At 42.0% G+C, this 23,621-nt stretch overlaps 1 protein-coding gene across 3 annotated transcripts in view; it reads left to right on the plus strand.

The window, feature by feature from the left end:
- Nucleotides 1–23,621, plus strand: part of LOC149307427 (proprotein convertase subtilisin/kexin type 6-like) — an 82,866-nt gene that overhangs the window by 19,577 nt on the left and 39,668 nt on the right. For 2 of the 3 annotated variants that reach the window (XM_089539144.1, XM_089539145.1), the window contains 7 exons: nt 4,810–4,920; nt 5,117–5,260; nt 5,730–5,806; nt 9,616–9,704; nt 19,828–20,000; nt 22,197–22,409; nt 23,234–23,334. In XM_089539144.1, the coding sequence (XP_089395270.1) occupies nt 4,810–4,920; nt 5,117–5,260; nt 5,730–5,806; nt 9,616–9,704; nt 19,828–20,000; nt 22,197–22,409; nt 23,234–23,334 (908 nt within the window). Of the gene's footprint in view, nt 1–4,809; nt 4,921–5,116; nt 5,261–5,729; nt 5,807–9,615; nt 9,705–19,827; nt 20,001–22,196; nt 22,410–23,233; nt 23,335–23,621 lie in introns of those variants that run through there. The other variant, XM_089539143.1, reaches the window with a different exon arrangement.

Below are 23,621 nucleotides of genomic sequence, written 5' to 3' on the forward strand. Positions count from 1 at the left end.
AAGCTGAAACTAGAAGGGGAAGCAGAAGGAGGAACGAGAAACTGAGGAATTTAAAAGTCATCTGAAAACTTTGGATGACAGATGATGAATTGGGTTTGTTCCTTTCAAATGAGGATAGTTGAAGGATTTGTTCTTGCTGTAGAGAGGGAAAGAGGTGGTCTTTCCCACCTCTGCTGTAAATGATAAATATGATAAAAGAATGCTTGTAAATATATAAGCATCGTTCTCAGAAAAGGTCAGGTTTTGGATTCATAATTCCAGGACCTAGGTCCTTTGACAGAATATTATTGAGGTATAAGAGGTGAATGGCTGAGAACCTCACTTTTAAACTTTGGCTGAAACTGAGTAGCACACTTAAAACTAGATTCCCTTTTTACCGTACTTTCAAACCATACTAAATACAAAATTAAGGACCCGGTGCCAGTTTCTACCCATTTCCAGAAAACGATTGGCTAACAATTCCTCAGTGTTGAGTTTCAAAGCCTTAGGGAAGCTGGATAAACACTTGGCATGGCTAGGAGGACAAATCCATATCTGCAGCAGAAAGGCAGGTGCTTTAGTCTTCTTTGATTCAAGCCAAATAAATGTTCATTCATTCTGTTGGCATTTACCTAGCTGTGTGTGCTGTTTTAAGCACTGGCAAAAAAATAGCACTTGGTGTTAACTTGGACTCGTAATCCTTAAGTACATATCTCCCTTGCCTTGGCTGATCACTTTGCTGTTTCACAGGTGTATGCAATACATGAATATGCAAAAAGTGATGAGAAAAGAAGGCTTTCTGTAAATAAGAATCCACACACACACCCCTTCTTTCTGTGCATGAGAGGGATAGTTTCCAACATTTCACTGATACAAACTAGGATACATGTGGCCAAACAAAAACAGTGTGGTTGAGATGGCCAAAGTTATTTATGCGGAGGGACACAAGAGAGGTTGCAGCAGTTTGCTTTTACCTAAGCCTTCTGGAAATGGCAAGGTTTGTCCTTTCTCTCCCCCTTGATGAATTAACTGAGAGCAGACTATGGGGCTGTGCACACAAGCCATAAAGGCCAGCCTGGGGGTGAAGTCGGGGTGTGGCATCCATATGACACATGTCCCGACTCTGCCCCCAGGGCGATGTGACACTGGCGCCACTCCACATGTCATGCGGCATCACGGCACTCCTCTGATGCTGCATCCACATGATGCAGTGCCAAAGACGCTGCTTAAAGCCGTGGCTATCATGCCTTTTCCAGGATGCAAAAGGCAGCTCCTTTTTGTGCCCTAGAAAGGCCAGATTGGGGACGTGGTGTCTGAAATAGTGGGACAGCAGTAGATTAATTGGGACAGTCCCTGCCACAGTTGGGAAGGGTATGGTATCCTGTTTCCCATAGTAGACAAACATGCTTTTGAGCAGCCCACAAACAGGATATGAGAGCAATGCATGGCCTCGAGCAACCTTTGTGGAGAAGCACATTGCTTCTGATACTAGAGGTAAGTGACAGTGCTTTGGAAACATCTCCCTATGGAAAGACTAGGAGTGACACAGTCCTGCTTCCAGTTTCCTTCCAACCCTCCCAAGGAGAGAAAACACTGCACAAACAGCCTGCTTCTCTTTGTGTGGAGTTGTAGTATAAGGGGATCAAACTGATTAATCTGTTTGCAAGTGTGATGCATCCTCCATGCTGGCAAATCATAACATCCCAAAGGATGCTTCTCATTAACATTACATCATGAATGAGGCCATTACATTTTAATGGCTAGAAAATGATGCTTTATTTAAGTTTCCAATATTGACTTGGCTCGGTGTTTTTGCTCTCTTGCCTCGAGTGAACTGAATCACTCTGCTGGTTGGTACATGTCCTGGCCTGTGTGTTGTAACATGTAGGTGGTGTTAGAAGTTGCCCTACAATCAGCATTCAGGTTAGTAGCATAGAATTACCCAAAGCTTCCATTCTCTTGGGCATGATTTCAGGCTCCTTCTTGAAGCAGACAAATGCTTAAGAGACCAAAGTATTATTCAGCTGTGACTGACAAAGTGAGTTGCTCCATCCTTGCTTTCTTCATGTGGAAAGTGGTAAGTCTGAAGAGGAGACATTTTCACATCAAGGCTGTCCATGCAAGCAAGAACATGAGAAAATCAGGGTTCTGGCTCATATGTTGACTCTGCCCATGAACAGCCTCTTCAGACTTGTTGCTTTCCATGTGAAGAAAGTAAAGATGGGGGATAAGGCTAGGTGCTCTCTTCTCCATGCATTGATTCAAGCCAAATAAGCAGCACCTGAACAGGACCAGAGTTTATAAGTAGGCCCAAGCAAGATGGAGAGTGACTGATTTGCTGGAGCAATTCAGTCTGAGCAGCAGGCAAGACCAATCCCCAAAGTGTGGGGCTCATTTCTGAGAAGGGAACAGCAAATGCATTAGGCAATGGACTTCATGCTCATCTGATGTGCAGCAGGGACAAGATTCCAAGCAGACCTCAACCCCTGCCTCAAGTCCATTGGTTAACACACTTGCTGTTATCTCCACGAAATGAACTCCAGTTCCTTTTTTTGCTGTTAATAGTTTCTTCCTTGACTTGAGACTTGAAAGTATCTTGCAAGGACTTGAGACTCAACTTGAGACTTGAAGCTAGGCACTTGAGACTTGACATGGAAAGTATCATGCAAGGACTTGAGATGACTTTATACTTGATGCTAGGGACTTGAGACTTAGCTTGAGACTTGTCTTGAAAGTATCTTGCAAGGACTTGAGACTGTCACTTGATGCTAGGGACTTGAGACTTGATTTGAGACTTGGACTAAAAGACACAAATACATCACTATTGCACAGCGTGAAAGGGCCTCAGGAAGGGACAGTAGTACTGCAGAATGTACCACTAGGTTGATTCTCTTTGACTTTTCTGGATCAGGCTTGTTTGCTAGGCCTGACTAGCTAGGCTGCTGGGATGCTGGTGCTAATGCATTTTAGCATGATATAGGCTGCTGTTGCCCTGCTTCACCTTCACCTATCTCAGTTCCCACTTTGTCTTCTAGCTTGACAGGAGCTGTACAATGATAGGAAAAGACACAGATGAGTATGTCAGCAGGAAAAACCTATACTCCTTTTTTAGGATCCTCACCAACAGCCACATGCGAACACATCCCCTGGTTTTAAACACAACAATAAAATCATAGGGGTTTTTTTGTTTTGTTTTGTTTTGTTTTTTGAAATACATTCTTTAAGTTTCTGAGGCTTGAAGGAAAATCTATGTGCTAGTCCCCTAATACAATAGCTCAAGAGTTGGATGAGCACATTAAATCTCTGATGCATCTTGTTTCTCAGCAATCACGACATATACATCTTTTGAAAAGGTCATATCTGGTCTTCCTCACCCTGGGACTGCTACTTATTATTACCGAAATGTTTGACTAATCCTCATATAGGAAAGACCTCCCTTGCTGAGATTCCACTAAAGGCTCTTTGAATTCCCCCAGGGACCCTTCCTACCTTGGAGTTTAATCCCAGATTTGATGGTTGTTGTTGTTTTTTCCTGAAGAAACTGTCTTTGTAGAAGCCCAGAAAGAGAAAACAGAAACAAAATTAATTTCCCTTCCCTCCCCTGCACTTGTGTGGCGAGGTTTGCATCTTTGCAGTGGAATTGTTGTAATCCTGTTCTGTTTATAATGAATAAACATTTTTTTAGCCTCATACTTTCAGTGCGCCACATGCTTATAATCTGATTTATCATTAATGCTCTGCAAAGGGGTCTGTACAGCTGTAGGACATCTGCTCCATTAAAGCTATTCAATGGCGAGGGATGCATTCTGGAATTTTTATCTTGATTTTCATTATCAAAACTCACTCAAGCCCTTTTAAGCAAAGAAATAAATAAAAATCTGGCGGTGTTTGTTTGCAATAGATTTTTTGGCATTAAGTGGACTAATAATTAAGTTGCTTTTCCTTTGTTCCAGAGTTTGTTCAGATTTTAAAAGGGAGAGCCATCTGAAAAGGGGGGGGAAACAGGACAAGTCTGGCCATTACTTAGAAAAATGATATTCACGGAGTGGGGAGTTATTCATATTTCACCAGATAAGCAGTCGATGTCTGCCAGCATTATTCTGGGGTGAATTTAGGCTCCTTAGGCTATAATGCTAGACTCACTTATCTGGGAACAATTCTCAATTAACTCAGTGGTATTTATTGCATAGAAATGATAAGATTACACGGCTGATAAAACGGAGAGGTATTTGCTCCTTAGGATAAGAACAGCAGTCAGGAGGAAAAGGGACTTTACTGTGGTTGCCTCTAGCATTCCTTTCCTTGGGAGATATATCAGATGAGAAAATCTTTTTAGTATTGCTAGGTCTGTAGGCTAACATTTTTAAAACGTGTACTACTAAAGGTTTTGCCTACAGTTAGTAGGTTCGTTTTGGGAGCCAGAGCGGTACAGTGGTTTGAGCGTTGGACTATGACTATGACTCTGAAGACCAGGGTTTGAATCCCACCTTGGCCATGTAAGCCCACTTAGTGACTCTCTCAGCCTCGGAGGATGGCAGTGGCAACCCACTTCTGATGAAACGTCCCTAGAAAACCCCATGATAGGGTTAACATAAGTCAGAAACGACTTGAAGGAACACAACAACCAACAACGAGGTTTATTTTGCTCTCTTAATATTTGTGTGTTTGTATTCATTAACTGATTATTTCAGTTCTAAGGACCTATTTTAGCAGACCTCTGGTAAACCCAGTGGCAAGATTTAAATGTACCAGCAAACAAATCTTCCTTTTCTGTAGACATTAAGAAAAGAAAACAGTTGCAAATATTGTTATTTTAATATTATTTTCTAGGTAAAATGGATGCAGCAGCAAGAGGTTAAACGAAGAGTCAAAAGACGCGTTCGACGAAACCACAACCTCCTTTCCTTCAATGACCCACTCTGGCCTGAAATGTGGTACATGGTAACTATACACTTGTGCGTGTGCGAGTGTGTGCATGTGCGGACATGCGTGGGCAGTGCACCTATGCTCTCAAACTAGCTGGGAAAATATAGTGCCTTAACTCATTGGCTAGGTCAGCATGATACAAAGATTTGAGCATTAGGAGTTTCATGATTCAGGGGGAAAACAACTAGTCTGTTGCCATCTTTCCCCTCAGCACTGTGAAGACAATGATAGTGAATGCAGGTCAGAAATGAACATCATGGCAGCCTGGCAGCGAGGATATACCGGCAAAGGTGTCGTCGTAACCATTCTCGATGATGGGATAGAGAAGAATCACCCCGATCTTATCCAAAACTTTGTAAGTAAAGCATGAGCATAGAAATTGTTTTAATATAAAGGTATACCTGGACAGTTAAGAAAGAAGATAGCAGCTCCTTTTTGCGCCATCCAAGGAGTGCCATAGCCATGGCGGCATGGCTTTATCATGTGAGTGCGGCACCGGAGTCACGCTATGATGCCGCACTGCGTCTGGAGCGGTGCGCAGCACCATGACACCCTGGGAGCAAAGTCAGGGTGTCCAGTGTCAGGACGCTGCACCCTGACTTTGCTCATAGGCTGGCACAAAGTGCTGGTCTGTATAAGGCCATATTTCTGCAGTACGGATGCAGCCCATGTATTATCTGCCAGTCTCATGCTATGGTCAAAAGCTCATTTCTGACAGACACTTTTTTCTTCTGTCTTTCACCTCTGAGCACTATTTCTTGTTTGTAATCATATGTTTTTAGATTGATAAATATATCAAAATCTCTTCTCTCTTTCTCTTTTAGGACCCTCTTGCAAGTTATGATATCAATGGAAATGATCCAGATCCGACTCCCCGCTACGATGTCAGCAATGAAAACAAGTGTGTCTGATTTTTAATGCGAAATTAATGCTTGCACTGTGGAGAATTTTACTATTCCAACCCTGTTTTTACAGAGCTTGACTAGTGCATCTCCCACTGAGCCATGTTGTCAAAATCGGAAAGTTGAGGAAAGTTATTTTCTTTGGACTTTACTTCCTAGAATCCCTGAGTCATATTTATGGCAGGATTCTGGGAGGAGCAGTCTCAAAAGTAACTCGCCCGAGTTGTGCAAAGTAGCTAGCTAGTTCAGTTACTAGAGAGTGTGTCCAGCCTTTTGAAAGTAGAAGATTATTAAAAGTACTATTTTATGCATAAAAGGGAAATTCAAATTGTAGAGAGCAAAAATGCAAAGCAGGTAAATCTGCATTTGTTTTGCATAGATTATATCAGTACTGCCTATTGCGACTTCTAAACAGGGATATCACTAAGGGGTACAGGGATGTGACCTGCACCTAGTGACACCTTAAGTGGGGTGACACCACTGCTCCCCAAAATATCTGCCTTCACCTACACCTTACATCCCTTTAAAATGCTGGAACCTAGTAGCAGAGATGGTATGAGTGGGGCAAGACTCAGTGGGAAGAGAAAGGAGATGCCTCAGGGTTTTAAAATCTGTTTGTACTAGTATTTTGTGGGGGGTTTGGGAGTTATGTGGCCACATTCTGGAAGAGTTTATTCCTGACGTTTTGCCAGCATCTGTGGCTGGCATCTTCAGAGAATGCATTCTCTGAAGATGCCAGTCACAGATGCTGGCAAAATACCAGGAATAAACTCTTCCCATGGCCACATAACCCCAAACCCCCACAAAAACTATGAACTCCGGCTGTGAAAGCCTTATATTTTAACTGTTTTAAAATTTTCTTTTAAACCATCACATCTTAACAAATTTTCACATTAACCATATGAACATATGTAAACTAAATAATTTAAACTGTGCGTATGATATTGTAATCCAAAGATATAATTTTAATTTTGCTTGTTGTTTATGTCACAACTATTGCCATGATATGAGCCAGCATTGTGTAGTGTTTTGAGCCACACACTCTCTCAGCCTCAGAGGAGGGCAGTGGCAAACACCCTCTGAAGAAAATTGCCAAGAAAACCCCATGATAGGTTTGCCATAAGTTGGAAATGACTTGAAGGTCCACAACAGCAACAATTACCATTACATTCTGTGATATATGGGAATTGCAATTTAGAAGTAACATTAGTGCAAAAACATTAGTAAGGATTCTGTCCTTAGTATGGGAGGAGGGCAGTCGGTTTGTGTGTGGCACCATGAATTACTGAACCAAGTGATGCCTACCCTAGTGTTGCCACTGCTTCTAAAGTTGAGAGTTTGGTATGTTTACAATGGGTTACGAAGGAAAGGTTTTTAGATTTATTGTTCTTTTACATTGTAAACTGCTTCGAATCACAGTTTGTGGGAGGATGATGATGATGGTGGTGATGATGATGATGATGATGATGATGATGATGATGATGATGAATTGTTTGGAGGAGAACCAAAACCAACAAGGTGAGCAAGATAAACTTTCTATTGCTGCATCTCCCCGCTGGGATTGATTTCTGGGTTTGCCTTCGGGTCACAATAAGTTGGAAACGACTTGAAGGCACACAGCAACAACATGTCCTTTTGTGGTCATTGAAGGAGGAGTTATTCAGTATTCCTTTATACAATGACCCCCACATGGAGAACACATTAATTTAGAGCCTGGAAGTAGAGCAAAGGGTGGCCAAGGAGTATTTGGCTATGTTCCTACATAGGAATGGATTTATGACATCATCATCCTCCAGGATGTCCAGAGGATGCCTTTCTCTTTGCGTAGCTGGTTGTAGAAACAACAACTATGATGCGGAGTGCAAGACGATGGTGAGTTCTCCCTGTAGAATAAGGCTGGACAACTGTGAGATATCTGGGAACTATACTCTAGGGCTGCATTGATCTCTGAAAAATAACATAAAAATAGCTGAAAATGGCTAGAAGTCCACTTCTCGATTCTTGAAAATAGTTATCTTTTGTTGTTGAACAGTACAGGGAGGTCTTGCAGTCTATTTAGAAGGTACCTGGAGGCTTCCAGGACCAGCAATTCACTTGGGGGTTTTGGTCACAAAAAGGTTGGTTTGAGGACTCTAGAGGTTTTGAGGGCCATAAAAACATCACTGAGAGCAGCACTTTGGCAACCTTTGCTGCACAAAGAGGCAACAGGGCTGAGTTCCAGCTGATAGAACTTTACACTTTATCAGATTCTGCAGGATCTCAGCCAAACTGTTCATAAGTTAAGATATGTTATGGTATTAATACTATAATGCATTTACAGGTTGAGTATCCCTTATCCGAAATGCTTGGGACCGGAAGTGTCTTGGATTCCAGCTATTTTCAGGTTTTGGAATATTTACAAATGCATAATGAGACATCTTGGAGATGGGATGGGACTCAAGTCTAAACGTAAAATCCTCTTATGTTTCATATACACCTTAAACTCGTAGCCTGAAGGTCATTTTATACATGACATTTTAAAACAGTTTTGTGCGTGAAGCAAAGTTTGTGTAGACTGAACCGTCAGAAAGCAAAGGTATCACTATCTCAACTACTCATGTGGACAATTTTGGAACATTTTGGATTTTGGAATTCTGGATAAGGGATACTCAACTTGTATAATTATAAGATTAAGGGCAAACCCAGGGTTTAGAGCTGGTTTTGTCTGCTCACGCTGTCTCTCCATTTAGTGCTCCAGGCTTTATGTACAATATGCTCCAGTAGTGGAACAAATGCTGGAATCTGTTAATCGGGCCATTGGGCCAAAACATGAACACTGTGGTTATTGCATCAAAATAGCATCAGCCCATACAACCTGATGTGGAAACAATGCCTCTTGTGTCTTTCAGGCCTGACAAACAAGGAGAATTGTGCAGCGAAATCTGCAGATAGCTGCCTGCATGCAAATACGGCCTCTAGACTTCCAGGCATAAGCCAGGAATTCGTGTGTGTATATATATATATATATATATATATATATATATATATATAAAATGGAGTCCTTCTGTGAATTTTCCCTTTTAATGATACTAATCCTCTGAGCACTTCGTTAATTTAATGGATTACTTGTCAAAAGGTTTTACACACTTTTGAAACTCATGAAAGCATGGGCCTGAGCAAAGAGAGCAGAAGGGGGGAAACGTTCACCATCCAGTCCCTGGGTTGTTCATCCTTTGACAAACTTCCCCTCTGAAACCACAATAACTGCCAATGTATACATCCGAAAGACTTCATTGGTAAATCTCTTCCTCGAATTGAGCCAGTTGAGATTGTAAATGGCATATCTGAATACTTAAATACATAAAAACCCATGCTTCTACCTCTTAAAAACATGTGCCATATAATATGTGAAGTGGTCTTACGGTAAGGTGGCATCAACAAATGAAAAAAATAAAATAAAAAGGGATTTATAAGATAGTGGTGAACACAGATATCTCAATATGTAGGACAAAGCACATTTTACCAAGGGGACATATGGTTTGTGCCTTGTCTCACAGGTTAGAGGAAACATACAAAACAACACTGCATTTGACATTAATGCTCCCACTGTAAATTTATTTGCTCTGAAATAAGGTCTGTTCATGAGACCCAGTGTAGTGCACCGGTTTAAGGGTTGGAGAAGGATGGAGAAAGGTGTCCGCTTTCTGTAGCCATCAGTAGAAATCAGAGTTACCTAGACAGTCAATGTTGCTCCTCTGCCTCTTCCCATCTGAGGTATTAACAGTGTTTGCGCTGTTTGCTACACCTTTCCATGAATTGTTTTTCCTAGGCATGGCACGCGTTGTGCTGGAGAAGTGGCGGCGGCAGCCAACAACTCCAACTGCATAGTGGGAATTGCGTACAATGCAAGAATTGGAGGTAAGGAAAACATTTCTTTTATAATGTACAACTGAAAGTGTATATTTTCTGCCAAACAACTGGTTTCCTGGAGGACCACTTTGAGGATAAAAGCAGTGGTGTCATTGCTAACAAAAGCCCGCTACTACAAATGTTGCCAAGCCTTTAGCATTTGCCTTCCCACTGGCTGAGTCTGGCCCATAACTGTTCCATTTCTTAACCTCTGCTACATATTTTCTGTGGCTTATTGTAAGCCCACCTGGAAGCTTTGCTAGAGGGAAGTTTATAAACCTTTAAAATAATTTTTTAAAATAACATCATTTTTAAAATGATTATTATTTTCCCTATTTTTTTCCAACCAAGTTGTTATGTATGAAGAAGTGTTTGACTCTGAGCCAAATGAGACATGAGTCTGGTTGATTTGTGCGCATTAAATGTGGATCTGGCTTTCTCTTATGGTAAATGAGCATACTTGTGTTGTAGCAAGAAAAGAACAATGTGAGCAAAAAATTGCCAATGCATTCACCACTTAGGCTCAGCACCACATTTGAGGGACCCCCCCCCAGCTGTGGGCTTATCTTGGCAGTATAAGCTTTCATAGACTTAAGTCTACGAAAGTGCAAGCTGCCAACTTCTCTCTTTCAGTTAGTCTCAAAGGTGCTATAAGATCTCTCTGTATACTGATTCTACAGACTAACATGGCTATATCTTTGGCCCCATATAGACTGCCAAAATAAAGCTGCTTCGGGTCACTTTGGAGGTATGCTATTTAAATGTTGCATGTATCGTAAGTCTGGAAGCCGCGCCAAAGCCAAGATCTAGTCCTAAGGACTGGAGCACAGCTTTGGTGCAGCTTCCAAACTCTTAGGACGCATGCAACATTTAAATAGCATACCTCCAAAGTGACCCGAAGCAGCTTTATTTTGGCAGTCTATATGGTGCCTTTGAATACTTTTCTTGGCAAGATTTGTTCAGAAGGGGTTTGCCTTTGCCTTCCTCTGGGGCTGAGATATCATAACTTGCTCAGGGTCACCCAGACGGTTTCCATGGCTGACTTCCATCCCAGTCAGTTATGCCTGACAGGATAAAGAATATTTTAGTTTGCTGGTGGTAGGAGAGAAAGGACAGAGCCATCCTAGCCTCCCTGAGGATTGAGTTCCATAGTTGGGAGCAACCACTGAGAAGGGGCTCTCTTTTGTTTCCACTAAATAATTCTGAGAAACTGATGAGGCTTTTGGGGTGGCATAATTGGAAATGAGTCACACTCCCCACTGCTGGTTTTAAATGGCTTTAATTTTTTATAGGATTTAATGACATTTAAACATAACCCTGTGTGTGTTTGGATTACATAGGTTTTTACATATATAAAGAAGATATATGGTAAGTAAAAACCCGTGTAAACCAAACACACTCACAAGGTTACAAGACATATTGAGCCCTGGCTTTGGGGGGAAAGAAGGGCTTAAATAAAGTAATATAGCTGTTGTTGTTAACTGTCCTCAAGTCAACCTCGCCTCATGGTGACCCTATGGATGAGACATTTCATAGAATCATAGGGTTGGAAGAGATCGCAAGGGCCATCCAGTTCAACCCCCTGCCATGCAGGAACTCTCAATCAAAGCATCCCGACAGATGGCCATCCAGCCTCTCTTTAAAGACCTCCAAGGAAGGAGACTCCACTACACTCCGAGGGAGTTTGTTCCACTGTCGAACAGCCCTTACTGTCAGGAAGTTCCTCCTAATGTTGAGCTGGAATCTCTTTTCCTGGAGCTTGCATCCATTGCTCCATTGGGTCCTGTTCTCTGGAGCAACAGAAAACAAGCCTGTTCTCTCTTCAATATGACATCCCTTCAAATATTTCCAAGACCCCCTGTCCTCACTCCTCTGCTCAGGTCCTGCAGAGATTCATGCCTGTGACCTCCCTGATTGAATCTTGCCATCTGGCATGCAGTCTCTTTCTCTTTACTACTGTTTCCTAGCATTATTGTTTTTTCTAGTGAGTTATGCCTTCTCACTATGTGCCCAGAGTACAACAGATGGTGATCAAGCCAAGATGATCAATTTGATCATCTTGGCTTCTATGGGTATTTTAGGCCTGATCTATTCTAGGACCCTTTTGTTTGTCTTTTTGGCTGTCCATGGTATTTTCAGCACTCTTCTCCAGCACCACATCTCAAATACGTCAATGCTCTTTTCCTCCACTTTTGTCACTGTCCAGCTCTCACATCTCTACCACGGCTTGGATGATTCTGGCTTAGTGCTCAGTTGTATATCTTTGCTCTTTAAGATCTTATCCAGTTCTTTCATCACTGTCCTTCTCATTCCTAGTCTTCTTATCTCTTGACTGCAGCCTCCATTCTGACCAATGTTTGATCCAAGGTATGAAAAATCTTTAACTATTTCGATTTCCTCGTTGTCCATGTTGAATTTATATATAATATCTATAATATGTTTTTCATATGAATATGTACAGTATAGTACACACACGCACACACATATAAATATATGCACAGTACAGTAAAATGCAGAACAATGGCTACTGTGAAGTTGAAGGCTTTCATGGCCAGCATCCATAGATTTTTGTGGGTTTTTTGGGCTATGTGGCCATGTTCTAGAAAAGTTTATTCCTGACATTTCACTGGCATCTGTGGCTGGCCTCTTCGGAGAAGATCTGAAAACGCCAGCCACAGATGCTGGCGAAACATCAGGAGTAAAATCATCTGGAACATGACCACATAGCCTGAAAAACCCATAAAAAACACTATCTACTGTGTATGGTGTCCTGAGGTTCTTTCACAAAGGCCTAAGTGTTGATGTATACCCAGTTCCATCACACCATAAAATCTGTGGTTTTGGGAGGTTGTAGCCCAGCATCCACTTTGTTAGACTAAGGATAATTACATGCTTGTGTCCGACTCCACCAAAGTTAGTTCTCTGCCAAATGTCAGTGTGTTCCTGGTTGCGCAGTTGACTTAGATGGTGCACCCTTTGATTGCTGTGGCACATTTATACATGTCAGGGAGATCCAGGGTCTGTTGATGCCACCATCGGCAGTATCCAGGCAGCCTTTAAAAATTCTTAATGAACTGAGAGCTCAGGGACTCTGGTAAGGTGTAGGAAGAAATATCCCACGGCTCTTGTAGGCTCATCAGAAGCAAGCAAATAGATTGCTAAACATAGTTGGTGAGGTCTGGGCTCAACTCGGTGGGAAGTCCTATCCGTCACACTCCAAAAGGTACAATCTAATTTATTTTTTTAACTTCTTGCTTTTTCATTGCCCTTGCATTTTCTCCCTCCCCCCCCCTTTTTTTTTTGGCCCAGGGCACAATACATTTACCGCTCAATAAACAAAAGGAGGATGCTAGCCCATCTTTCTTCCCTTCCACTTCTCTTTAACGCTGTGCACCTTCCAAAGCTTTTATTGCTTACACTGTAAGAAGTGGCTGATTTATCCCTTCTCTTTCCCATCTCCTCTCTTTAACCTCTCCTTCTCTCTGACAACCTATAGATTCCTTCCACAGTTGGGCTCCTTCTCTGCTTTGATTGTTGGCTCTGCTAACAGCATCCGATGCCATGGGCTTGAGAATTAAGGTGATGGGTTTCTCTCTTTTATGTGTGCCCCTGTTTGCTGACTGCCTGGCACTGAAGGGCTGTTTGGGAGGAAATGAAGTGTGCCTAGGAGTGGGAGAAATGGCAGAGGATGCAGTGGGTGAATCACGGACCAGTTTGGAATAGAAATACTTTGGGGTGGAGTCAGATTTAGATCTCATGCTTTTGAGGATAATGAACATGCAGACAGGGAGAGCCAGCATAGCAGAGTGTTGGTCTATGACTCTGGAGACCAGAGTTCAGTTTCATGCTCAGCCATGGAAACCCATTGGGTGGCTTTGGCGGAGTCACACTCTCTCGGCCCCAGAAAACCCCATGATAAGCTCACCTTAGGATTGCCATAAGTCAGAATGACTTGAAGGCACATATCAAGAAGAGGAGAGCACACCACCTTTGCTGCCTTCTGGTTCAGAACCTTGGAGAATCAAGATTTAGGGTCACCAGAGCAACCTCCATGGACAGAAAAAGTTTCTCATTGCAGACGTTCTCCATCCATCTATCCATTCCTTTATGTGTATCCTGCCTTTCACTTTAAGGCAGTTTACAAAAGGAAGGAAATTACAATAAAAGCACATACTGTACATTTAAAAACATTAACATTTAGATTAAAATAGATTAATACTAACAACAGAATTAATACCATTTAAAATGTCACTTTAAAACAAAGATTAAAAACAGCACTGCACCATATATATCCCTTCTCTTGTTTACAATCAGTTCCAAAAAGGCTTGCTGGAACAAAAAGGTATTAATCTGCTGTTCAGCTTGGCTGAAAGGACAGCCAAGAAAGAGCCATCCTAACTTCCACTTGGAAGTTAACAGCCCATGAAGGGTGTTGACATGTGAGTGGTGTTAAGGACAGCAGTGATGGGCTTTGCAGAGCTAAAATGTCCCTGACCTCACTTTCTCTCCTCATATCTATATTCTTTCATAAAGCAGAAAGCCTGTTAAAAAGCTTTTCTTCTGACACATCTTTTCTCAGGCTAGATTGGAGTCAAACTTGACTGACTGCAAGATCTGCGACTGGATCTGGCACAATTTTTTGCTGGGCTAGTATGGAAAGCCAGCATTGTGTAGAGGTTTGAGCTCTGGACTGTGACTATGGAGCCTAGGTTTGAATCCCACTTCAGCCATATAAACTCGGTGGGTGACCTTGCAGATGTCACACTCTCTCAGCCTCAGAGGATGGCAATGGCAAACCCCCTCTAAAGAAACTTGCCAAGAAAACCCTATGATAGGCTCGCCTTAGGGGCACCATAGGTCAGAAGCAACTTGAAGACACACAACAGCAACAGTTGAAGTCATCACCTGCTTTATGCCTTGAAAGCATGAAGATGTGCAATGTGCTTTGGCAAAGTCATTGTAAGTTGCCCAACTGTGGCTGCTTTGTAGTATATTTTCCTGGGCAGAGATAAGTTAGCTTATGCATTGGTATTGCGTACAATTAGACTGCTGTAATGTGAGAACCAGCTTGTTGCAGTGGTTTAAGTCTAAGACTGGGGCTCCAGGAAACCAGGGTTCAAATCCCTGCTCAGCCAGGGAAACCCACTTTTGGGTGATTTTGGGCAAGCTTCATAGGAAGGCAATGTCAAACTCCTCTGAGTAAATCTTGCCATGAAAACTTTATGATAGAGTCACCACAAGTTGGAATCGACTTGTAGGCACGTAACAACAACAATAAGAAGAATGTGCTCTATATAAGACTGGCCTTGAAAAAGATTTGGAAAGCTAGTGCAAAATGCAGCAACCTGATTGCTGACTGAAATACCATAGAAACAACATATAATGCTTTAAAAGAATTATACTGGCTGTCAATATGTTTCCCGTTTGAATTCAAGGTGATCGTGATGATGTTCAAAATCCTAAGCAGCTTCAGACCTTGAAACCTGAGGGAATGTTTCTACCTAAGTGTGCCTCCCCAAGTACTGAGTTCTGTTAGTAATGCTATGCACTGGATTACTTGTCAAGCAAGGGTCTTTGGCTCCTAGTGGGTTTTACAGTAGTTTTGGAAACCAAAATTAATGGAGAATGCTGTCATAGGACTGAATGAGTCAATGAGTTACAAGAGCCCCATTAGAGATTTGTTGGAGTGAGGTTGTAATTGGTTTTTGTGTGCATGTTTCTCTTCCGAACATCATTTTGCATGATATGAAAGCACTTGAAGCCAAGTGCACATGGTAATTTCTGTGAGTGATTATTTCTTTTAATGGATCCTTTTCCATTTACAAGGGCCCTTGAAATGTTTTTGAAGTCAAACCGAACTGAAGCAGTTTTAAAACACCTGCTGGCATCAAGAAGCAGCTATAAGAGTTAGCTGAGGCCTATCTTAAGGTTTTAGATAGACTCCAAATTGGGCAAGTGGCTCATGAGCTGGATGACTCCTGGCCAATCTAGACAGTACTTTCCCCAACCTTGGATGATGAAGTTATATATGGGGAAAGAGTCTCTTCTGATCATCTCAGAGTCCATACATGGAAAATGTGATGTGCCTACAGACAGTAAGTACCAGGAGAGGCAGGCTATAATAGGGAGAAGCCGTTCTGGGTGAACTGAGACTATTCAATCCATACATAGATAATCAAGGGAGTTTGTTGAGGCACAGTAGCAAATGATGCCAGAATCCTTCATGAGAAGCCAGCCATTATAATAACTGAGGTCACAAGGAAAAGATAAAGGGATGTACATCATGAGCCAATCCAAAGGTCAAGAATTCATATAAATCCATGAGCAGTAAGCACCAAAACCCACGGAGACCAAACAATCTCAAAAACAAGAAACACCAAACAGCTTTTGCAAGATTTATAGCCGCCTAACCTTGGGACACCAGGTGCTTGATTGCTTACTGTTTCTTATTTAAGAAATGTTGGCTCCTTCCCACTTTCCTGATTACATTCCATAGATAATGGTGGTATCTTCCTAGTGGCCTTCAATTCCAGCTGTGGTGGAGGCCCACTGTATTAAAGGTCTTCATCAGCTGCCCTGACCACTAGCCACTCAGATTCTGAGGGAAGGGGAGCCATCATATAGAGCCAGAGACCTCTCTATATCTGACTGGTCCTTGGACTCTGTGGGGTCTGTTATGAGAGAAAGAAGCATTCAAGAACCATTTTTCCTGTGCATTTGTAAACCTCAAGTGCTTTGAGACAGACAAGAGTTTTTGGCAGAACTGAATGTGGTATCATAAAGCTGTTGCCTGCAATATGTACAGAGAAGGCTAAAGATCTTATAAAACTACAGATCCCAGGATTCCATAGGATAGAACCACAACACTTAAAGTGGTTTCAAACTCCATTATTTCTACAGTGAGGATGCACCCTAAGTTGAGAGTAGCGCATCGTTCAGTGTACCATTGATCATCATGCAGATGTTGAAGCTACACTGAGGGGATGTTGAACTGAGGCCACCATTTGTTACCGTGAGTTCTAGGAACTTCGGATGTTTTTAAATGCAAAATGTCACCTCTTCAGAATGTTACCAAACTACATTCCTTAATGATGTTTCCAAGGGTTGCATAGATCACAGCTGTTGCTGGAGATTTTTTTAAGCTGAACAACCTTGTTCCTGCTCACATTATGCTGAAGAGCTTTCTTTGCTAGCACAGGGCAATCTGTGCGCGGAAATCTATTTGAGTGCTTTCTGCACGCAAACTGCAACCTTAATTACATTTCTCCCTTTATTTTTGTTTTTCTTAAGGAGATATATATGTGGATATATATATGAAAGGATATATATATGAAAAGAAAGGTTAAAAAAGGTAAATAGATGCTTTTGTGCCTGGCTAAATTAAGCTTTGAAATTATACTCCGCTGCCCTTCCTCTTCCGAATGCGTTGCCACCCACAGAAGTCCTCTAAAGTGCGTGAAATAATCAGCCTTACTTCTTTATGAAAATGATGAATCAGGCCTCCAGAATTTCTGTGATTGGTTTGTATGAATATGTGTGCATGTGTGTGCATGTGTGTGTGTGTTCATTCATTCAAGGTTGGGTACTTTCTTTTTAATTATATCTTCCTGTTTGCTCTGAGCTCGGCTGTACGGTATTTCTCTCTCAAAAAAAAAATTGCAACAACTTTCAGTTACAAGTAAAGCTTTGGTCGCAACCCAACGTGAGCAGCTGCTGAAAGAACCAAATTTAGCTTGGTTTTGATCAGCTTTGTGCAGTCTGCTTCCCCATGGATCATGTTCCTCGTGGATCACGCTGTGCAGCCTGCTTCCCCATTTCATCCTGTTCCAGGACTGCTTGGTGAAATTCAAAGTGAACCTAGGAAATTTGGTACCAAACGGTTCGCTTCTCTGCAAAATATTCCAGGCGCCTTTGGGTTTCTATTGTGCAAGAGATGCCATTTCCTCCGTTGGTTTCTTTCTAAAGATATAGCTTGATTCGTGCCAGGATTATTCCTCCTGCCCATCGGAAATATCCTCTTTTCATAGGGATGGTTCTGTTTCACAATGGGGCCAGCTGCAGATAGAGCCAAACCAGACTTTGGCTAAAGTTGTTCAGTGACTTCATAACCTCCAGTTTGCACTACTATGCTGTCTGTCGGAGGCTGCTCCTGAAGATGGTTTGGAAATAACAGCTGGTTCAGATTTCGTGGGTTTTTTCCTCTTGATTCAGATTTCTTCAACTGTAGCAGTTTTCTCTTAAATTGGGCATCACCCATGTACTCTCTTATTGTGGAATATGTTGACAACTCAACCGCATTTCTCCGTTTTCTTCCCATCTATTTTCAGGCTTAACTTGTGGCCATTTTTATGACTTTAAATTGTTTGAATATGAATGTTTTAATGCATCCACAACTTGAGCTAATGTGCCATAGTTTAAAAGGATAAGGTAATTAAAAAAAATACTAGCAATCAGGAAATGTTTGTCACAACATCAGTTGGAAGGGCATCCCACAGGTCCCAAATTGATATTCTAAAGGTCCTACTTGTGGTGGTCTTCTGGTGGATCTCAGAACCCATTGAAACCACCTCAGAGAATGAACAGCATGATAGGAGAGAATGATACTGAAACCCTGATCAACATGGATTGGCAAGGCATGATGGACAAGGGACTGCGATAAGATGTTGCTGGAAAAAGGAGTCACTGCTTTGGTTGTTGATATGGTTCTGTGTCTTATCTCCATGTGCTCCTGCATGGGGTTCCTAGTAGTTTTATATTTTGTTGTTTACTTCTAATGAAAGACAAGTATAGTTGGTCGTGCATATCCATGGATTCTGCATCCGCAGAGTCAACCATCTCCAGCTTGAAAATATATATATATATCTCAAAAGCAAAACTTGATTTGCCATTTTATATAAGGGGATACCATTTTACTATGCTATTATATATAATAGGACTTGAGCATCCATGGACTTTGGTATCCATGGGGAGCCCTGGAACCAAACTCCATCAGATACCAAGGGACCACTTTACAACTACAAACTTTCCCCCCCCTGGTTGCTAAGAATGACAGTCTGTTGAAGGTGGAATTTGGGGCTGGGAGAATCAGTGTGGCATAGCAGTTTGAGTGTTAGACTACGACTCCGGAAACCAGGTTTCAAATCCCTGTTTGGCTATAGAAACCCATTGGGTGACCTTGTGCAAGTCCCAGGCTCTCAGGGAAAGGCAATGGCAAACCTCCTCTTAACAAATCTCGGCAAGAAAAACCCACAATAGGATTTCCTTAGGGTCATCGTGAGTCAGAAATAACTTGAAGGCACACAACAATGAAAAGATCTCTTACCTTTTCAGTATTGACATGTAGGAAACTTCATTTCTGACTTCCATCTCCCAAAGGTGGGATTTTCCTAGTGTCAACTACCTAGGCATAATGGTAATGATACCATAGTTCTTCTCCCAGTGGGTTGATCCAAATTGCTGCTGTGTGGTGAGGAACATACCTCTCACCCACTTGATGTATTCCTTCCTTACAGTATTATTTGCCCAAACGCTTAGGAATGTAAGGAGAGTTGGTGAGTCAAACCAGAGACTTATCTGATGTAGCATTTGACTCTCAGTACCCAACCAAATGTTTTTCAGATGCCAAACAAGCAGGGGATGTACTAAGTTTTGACTCCCTTCTCACACAGTTGTATCCTTGCATGTATTCATTCTGGGAGCAATATGTAGCGTGTGGACCATCATGATCAGGGAAAAGATAGAAATGGCTCCCAAAAAGTTGTCCACCCTGGACTAAAAGTCCATTTTTGATTAAAAGGACCTGTTTAACCATGTAGAACTGGCTTATATGGTAATCACTTCATGTATCATTGTCTTTTTAAATCAGCAATATGCCACCCATTTTGCTTTGCCCTGCAGGCTTAAAATGGGGGAATGGAGCACTTTATGAAATGCCACGTGGAACCACAGTGATAATAATTCTGTTTCCTGCTGTTTGTGAAAGAACATTACTTCAGCAGTGCTAAAATGTGATCAGACATCAGCTCTGTCTTAAAAGTCTTTGACTGTAGTGCTTAAGCGCTTTTGCAAAAAGTCTTTGTGCCTCAATTTATTTATTTGTTCTCCTTTTTAACACTGTGGGGATTGCTTTTAGGCATCCGTATGTTAGATGGCGATGTGACGGACGTCGTAGAAGCAAAGGCACTTGGCATCAGACCGGATTATATCCACATCTACAGTGCAAGCTGGGGTCCAGATGATGATGGCCGGACGGTGGATGGCCCTGGCGTTTTGGCCAAGCAAGCATTTGAGCAAGGCATTAAAAAGGTGTACGAAACTGGGACTTTGTGCACAACATTTCTTCCTTTGAGACAGAGGGGTTGTCCCCCTTTTTGCTAGGAAACTTCAGGTTTGCCATTCCTAGTGATGTATTTTTAGTGTGCAGTTTTAGTGTTCCAGTTGAAACTGATTGCAGCTGGGAAAATGGGAGGAAAACTACACACCTTAAGTAGTTTTTAAGTACTTCAATGATGGTGATTGTCAGGTAGTCTTGGTGAAAAAACAAGAGGAACACAGTTTTGCAGAAGTACTAATTTTGCCAGTAGAGACTGCAGGAGTCATTTTGGCTGCCTTAGGCAATGCTGTAAGGATTACTAGGTCAAGATTTGTCTTGATACATGAGCTGTTGCATTGTCTTGTTATTAAACGAACAAAGGCAGATTCATAAATGAATTGCTGCTATGCATAGTAGATGAGAGAGCCAGTGTGGTGTAGTGGTTTAAGTTGTGGACTATATCTCTGGAGGATTCAAATCCCCGCTTGGCCATGGACACCAACTGGATGATCTTAGGCAAACTCTCAGCCTCAGCAGAAGACAAAAGGCAAAGCCCCTCTGAACAAATCTGGCCAAGAAAACCCTGTCATAAGTTTGCCATAGGTCAGGAATGATTTGTAGCCACATAACAACTGCAACAAGTAGATGAGAGCTATTGGTCCCTGTGAATTTACAAGCAATAGCCATGTTACTTTCTTGCAGCATGAAAATGGGGGGGGGGGGAGACCTTTAAGACTAACTGATCTATTACATCACATGCTTCCATGGTTATCAACCTACTCTTTAAGATGCCCTGAACATCTGAAGAAGTGAATTGATATCCACAACAGCTCATTGTAAAATCGATCAGTGAGTCTTAGGGGTGCTGCAAACTTCTCTAGTCACCCCCTTTTCTTTTTTAATGCTGAATTCTGTAGAGAAACAACTACTAATACATGATGTGAGCAAAGCATGTCTTGTATTTGTTTGGATTTATCGTTGTTGTCTTCTCCTCCTCCCCACATGGGAAAATTTGCTCATTTGGAATATTTGCTTTAAAAACCCAACCCTGATTGCTGATGCTAGGAGCAATAGTCTGAAATGTTTCCAGAAGGCATCAGGTTGGAAACGCTGCTCTAAACCATGCCTCCCCATTTCTAGTCTGCCTTCCCCCACAACTTTCAAATGTAAACCTGTGTTATATCTTAAAGGTTAATAATGTCTGCCAATATATCTGTTCATACATTCCCAATATTCCCCTTTAGATGTGGGTTATGGGACTCACTTCTTGGACTGAAACAAGGGTAATGTCACATAGGTTAATGGATGGGTAGAGAGTGTTAAGTCCACTGCCTCATTTTGTATTTAAACAACATGATATTATCCTACAGAACCCTTTATCTGGTTGAGTATTAGCCTCAGAAACCCTGCTTTCCCAAAGAAGTGATTTTGTTTAGAAATGTATGGTTTGGTGTTTTGGAATGAAACTGCCCTTTCAAAAACTGAGAACGCTTCACAGCAGCCTTTTATTTTTCAATGGTGACAACAGTACGACAGACTGGAGGGAATATGAGGCTAAGCAGTGACTGAATAAATACTGTAAAGGCACTAGATCCCATCTGATCTTGGAAATTAAGCAGGATCAGCTCTGGTTAGTATTTTTATGGGAGACAGCCAAAGAGTAGCAGGTGCTGTAGGCTATATTTCAGAGGAAGGAACTGGCAAAACCACCCCTGGGTATTCTTTGACTAAGAAGACCCTATGAAATTCATGGGGTTCCCATAGGTTGGCAGGCAATTTGAAGGTGAATACACACATACAGTTGATAGACCTTAATGTTGAGGAAACACGGGTTTCCAAAACTTATACTATATGCAGATTTTTCAGATATTGGAGGAAGTATAGGAATCCAGATTAGAGAGTGACCGGTTTGTGTGTTAGACTAGCACTCAGTTCACCTCTTGGTCTTTGGGTGATCTTGGTCAAGTCACATACTCTCAGCCTTAGAGGATGGCAATGGCAAACTTCCTCTGAACAAATCTTGCCAAAAAAAAAAAAAAACCCATGATAGGTTCCTCTTAGGGTTGCCATAAGTCAGAAATGACTTGAAGGCACACATCAACAACAATACATAGGAATCCAGACAAATCTGACACTAGCCAAGGACAAATCACATTTCATACTCAACCTCCCTTCCTTTGTCAACTTAGGGCCGTCAAGGACGGGGCTCCATTTACGTTTGGGCCTCTGGGAATGGTGGCAGAGAAGGGGACCACTGCTCTTGTGATGGATACACCAACAGCATCTACACGATCTCTGTCAGCAGTACCACTGAGAATGGGAACAAACCATGGTACCTGGAGGAATGTGCCTCCACTATTACTACCACCTACAGCAGCGGGGCTTTCTATGAGCGACAGATTGTAAGTAAAATGAAAACTTAGGCCTTTATCACACTCGCCTGTTGTCTCAAACCAAAACATATCAGTATGGAAACAAACACTACCACACCTTCCATACCCCTATGGGGAAAAACCACTTTCACACATTCTCTGCTATAGTGCTGCTTTGGTGATGTACATTCCTGAAATCAGTCTTCTGCACTGCCTCACTGACCCTGCCTTCCTCCCCAAGTTCAGCCTGCGTAATGCATACATGCTATTTATTTTTTTCTGTGTGTGTGGCTTTTTTTTTTGCCGCAGTTGCACAATTTTGACACTTCTCACTCTTTGCTCTTCTGATTGAAATCACACATATACTGAATGTGGCACATAATCTGCCCATCTCATTGATATGTTTGTGAAGTGCACCCATCCATTTGCTGGTTCACATTGGTCGCTTTTACTCTGTTTCTTGGGACTTTTAAAAAACTGTTTTGCTGTAACTGAGTAACTGTGGCATGCTGGCAGCCAGTTTGCTCACAAGTAATGAGTTTGATCCTTGCCCTGTCATCCTTTTTTCCCTTGCCTCTGTTTTTCCTGTTCTCAATTTTTCTCTCCTTTTCAAAATCCTTGCACGGTGAAAATTGGCTTGGCACATACACGCACACATATATATATATATTTAAAAACCCTAACTGTTGGCAACAGAACTGTGTAAAGCGAGATACTGGATGCAAATTTGCTTTATTTTGTATAATTATATTCTAGCTACAAGTTTTGGGTTCCTTCAGGAATAGATGTATGGATTTGAATCTTGCTTTCCTCATCTCCTCCCCACCTAACAGTTGTGCCAACTTTCTATGTAGGTTACCACGGACATGAGGAAACGTTGTACGGATGGCCACACTGGGACTTCTGTCTCTGCTCCCATGGTGGCAGGGATGATTGCTCTGGCTCTGGAGGCCAAGTAAGCCTTCTGTTTACTTTCATTGTTAAAGTAAGTGATTGGATTCTGTGTTGAGTTGAGGAGCAGTACAGATGGGGTGATAGTAGGACCCACAAAAAAGGCATTGTGATAGCCCAGTGGTTTCCAAATGCGCTGCATTCAAGGGACACTTTTCCCACTCCGCTTTTCTCCAGTGGAATTCTGTACCCTCCAACATGAAAACCGAGACATGTGCAGCCAGGCAACATTAGAGTCGTGTGGTCAAGATGGCAAAAGTTATTAATGTGGAAGAAGGCACAAACCAAAAA

This window comes from Sceloporus occidentalis, unplaced genomic scaffold, assembly GCF_023333645.1.
Source record: "Sceloporus occidentalis isolate IW3139 unplaced genomic scaffold, rSceOcc1.0.p SCAF_9, whole genome shotgun sequence".
Classification (NCBI taxonomy): Eukaryota; Metazoa; Chordata; class Lepidosauria; order Squamata; family Phrynosomatidae; genus Sceloporus; species Sceloporus occidentalis.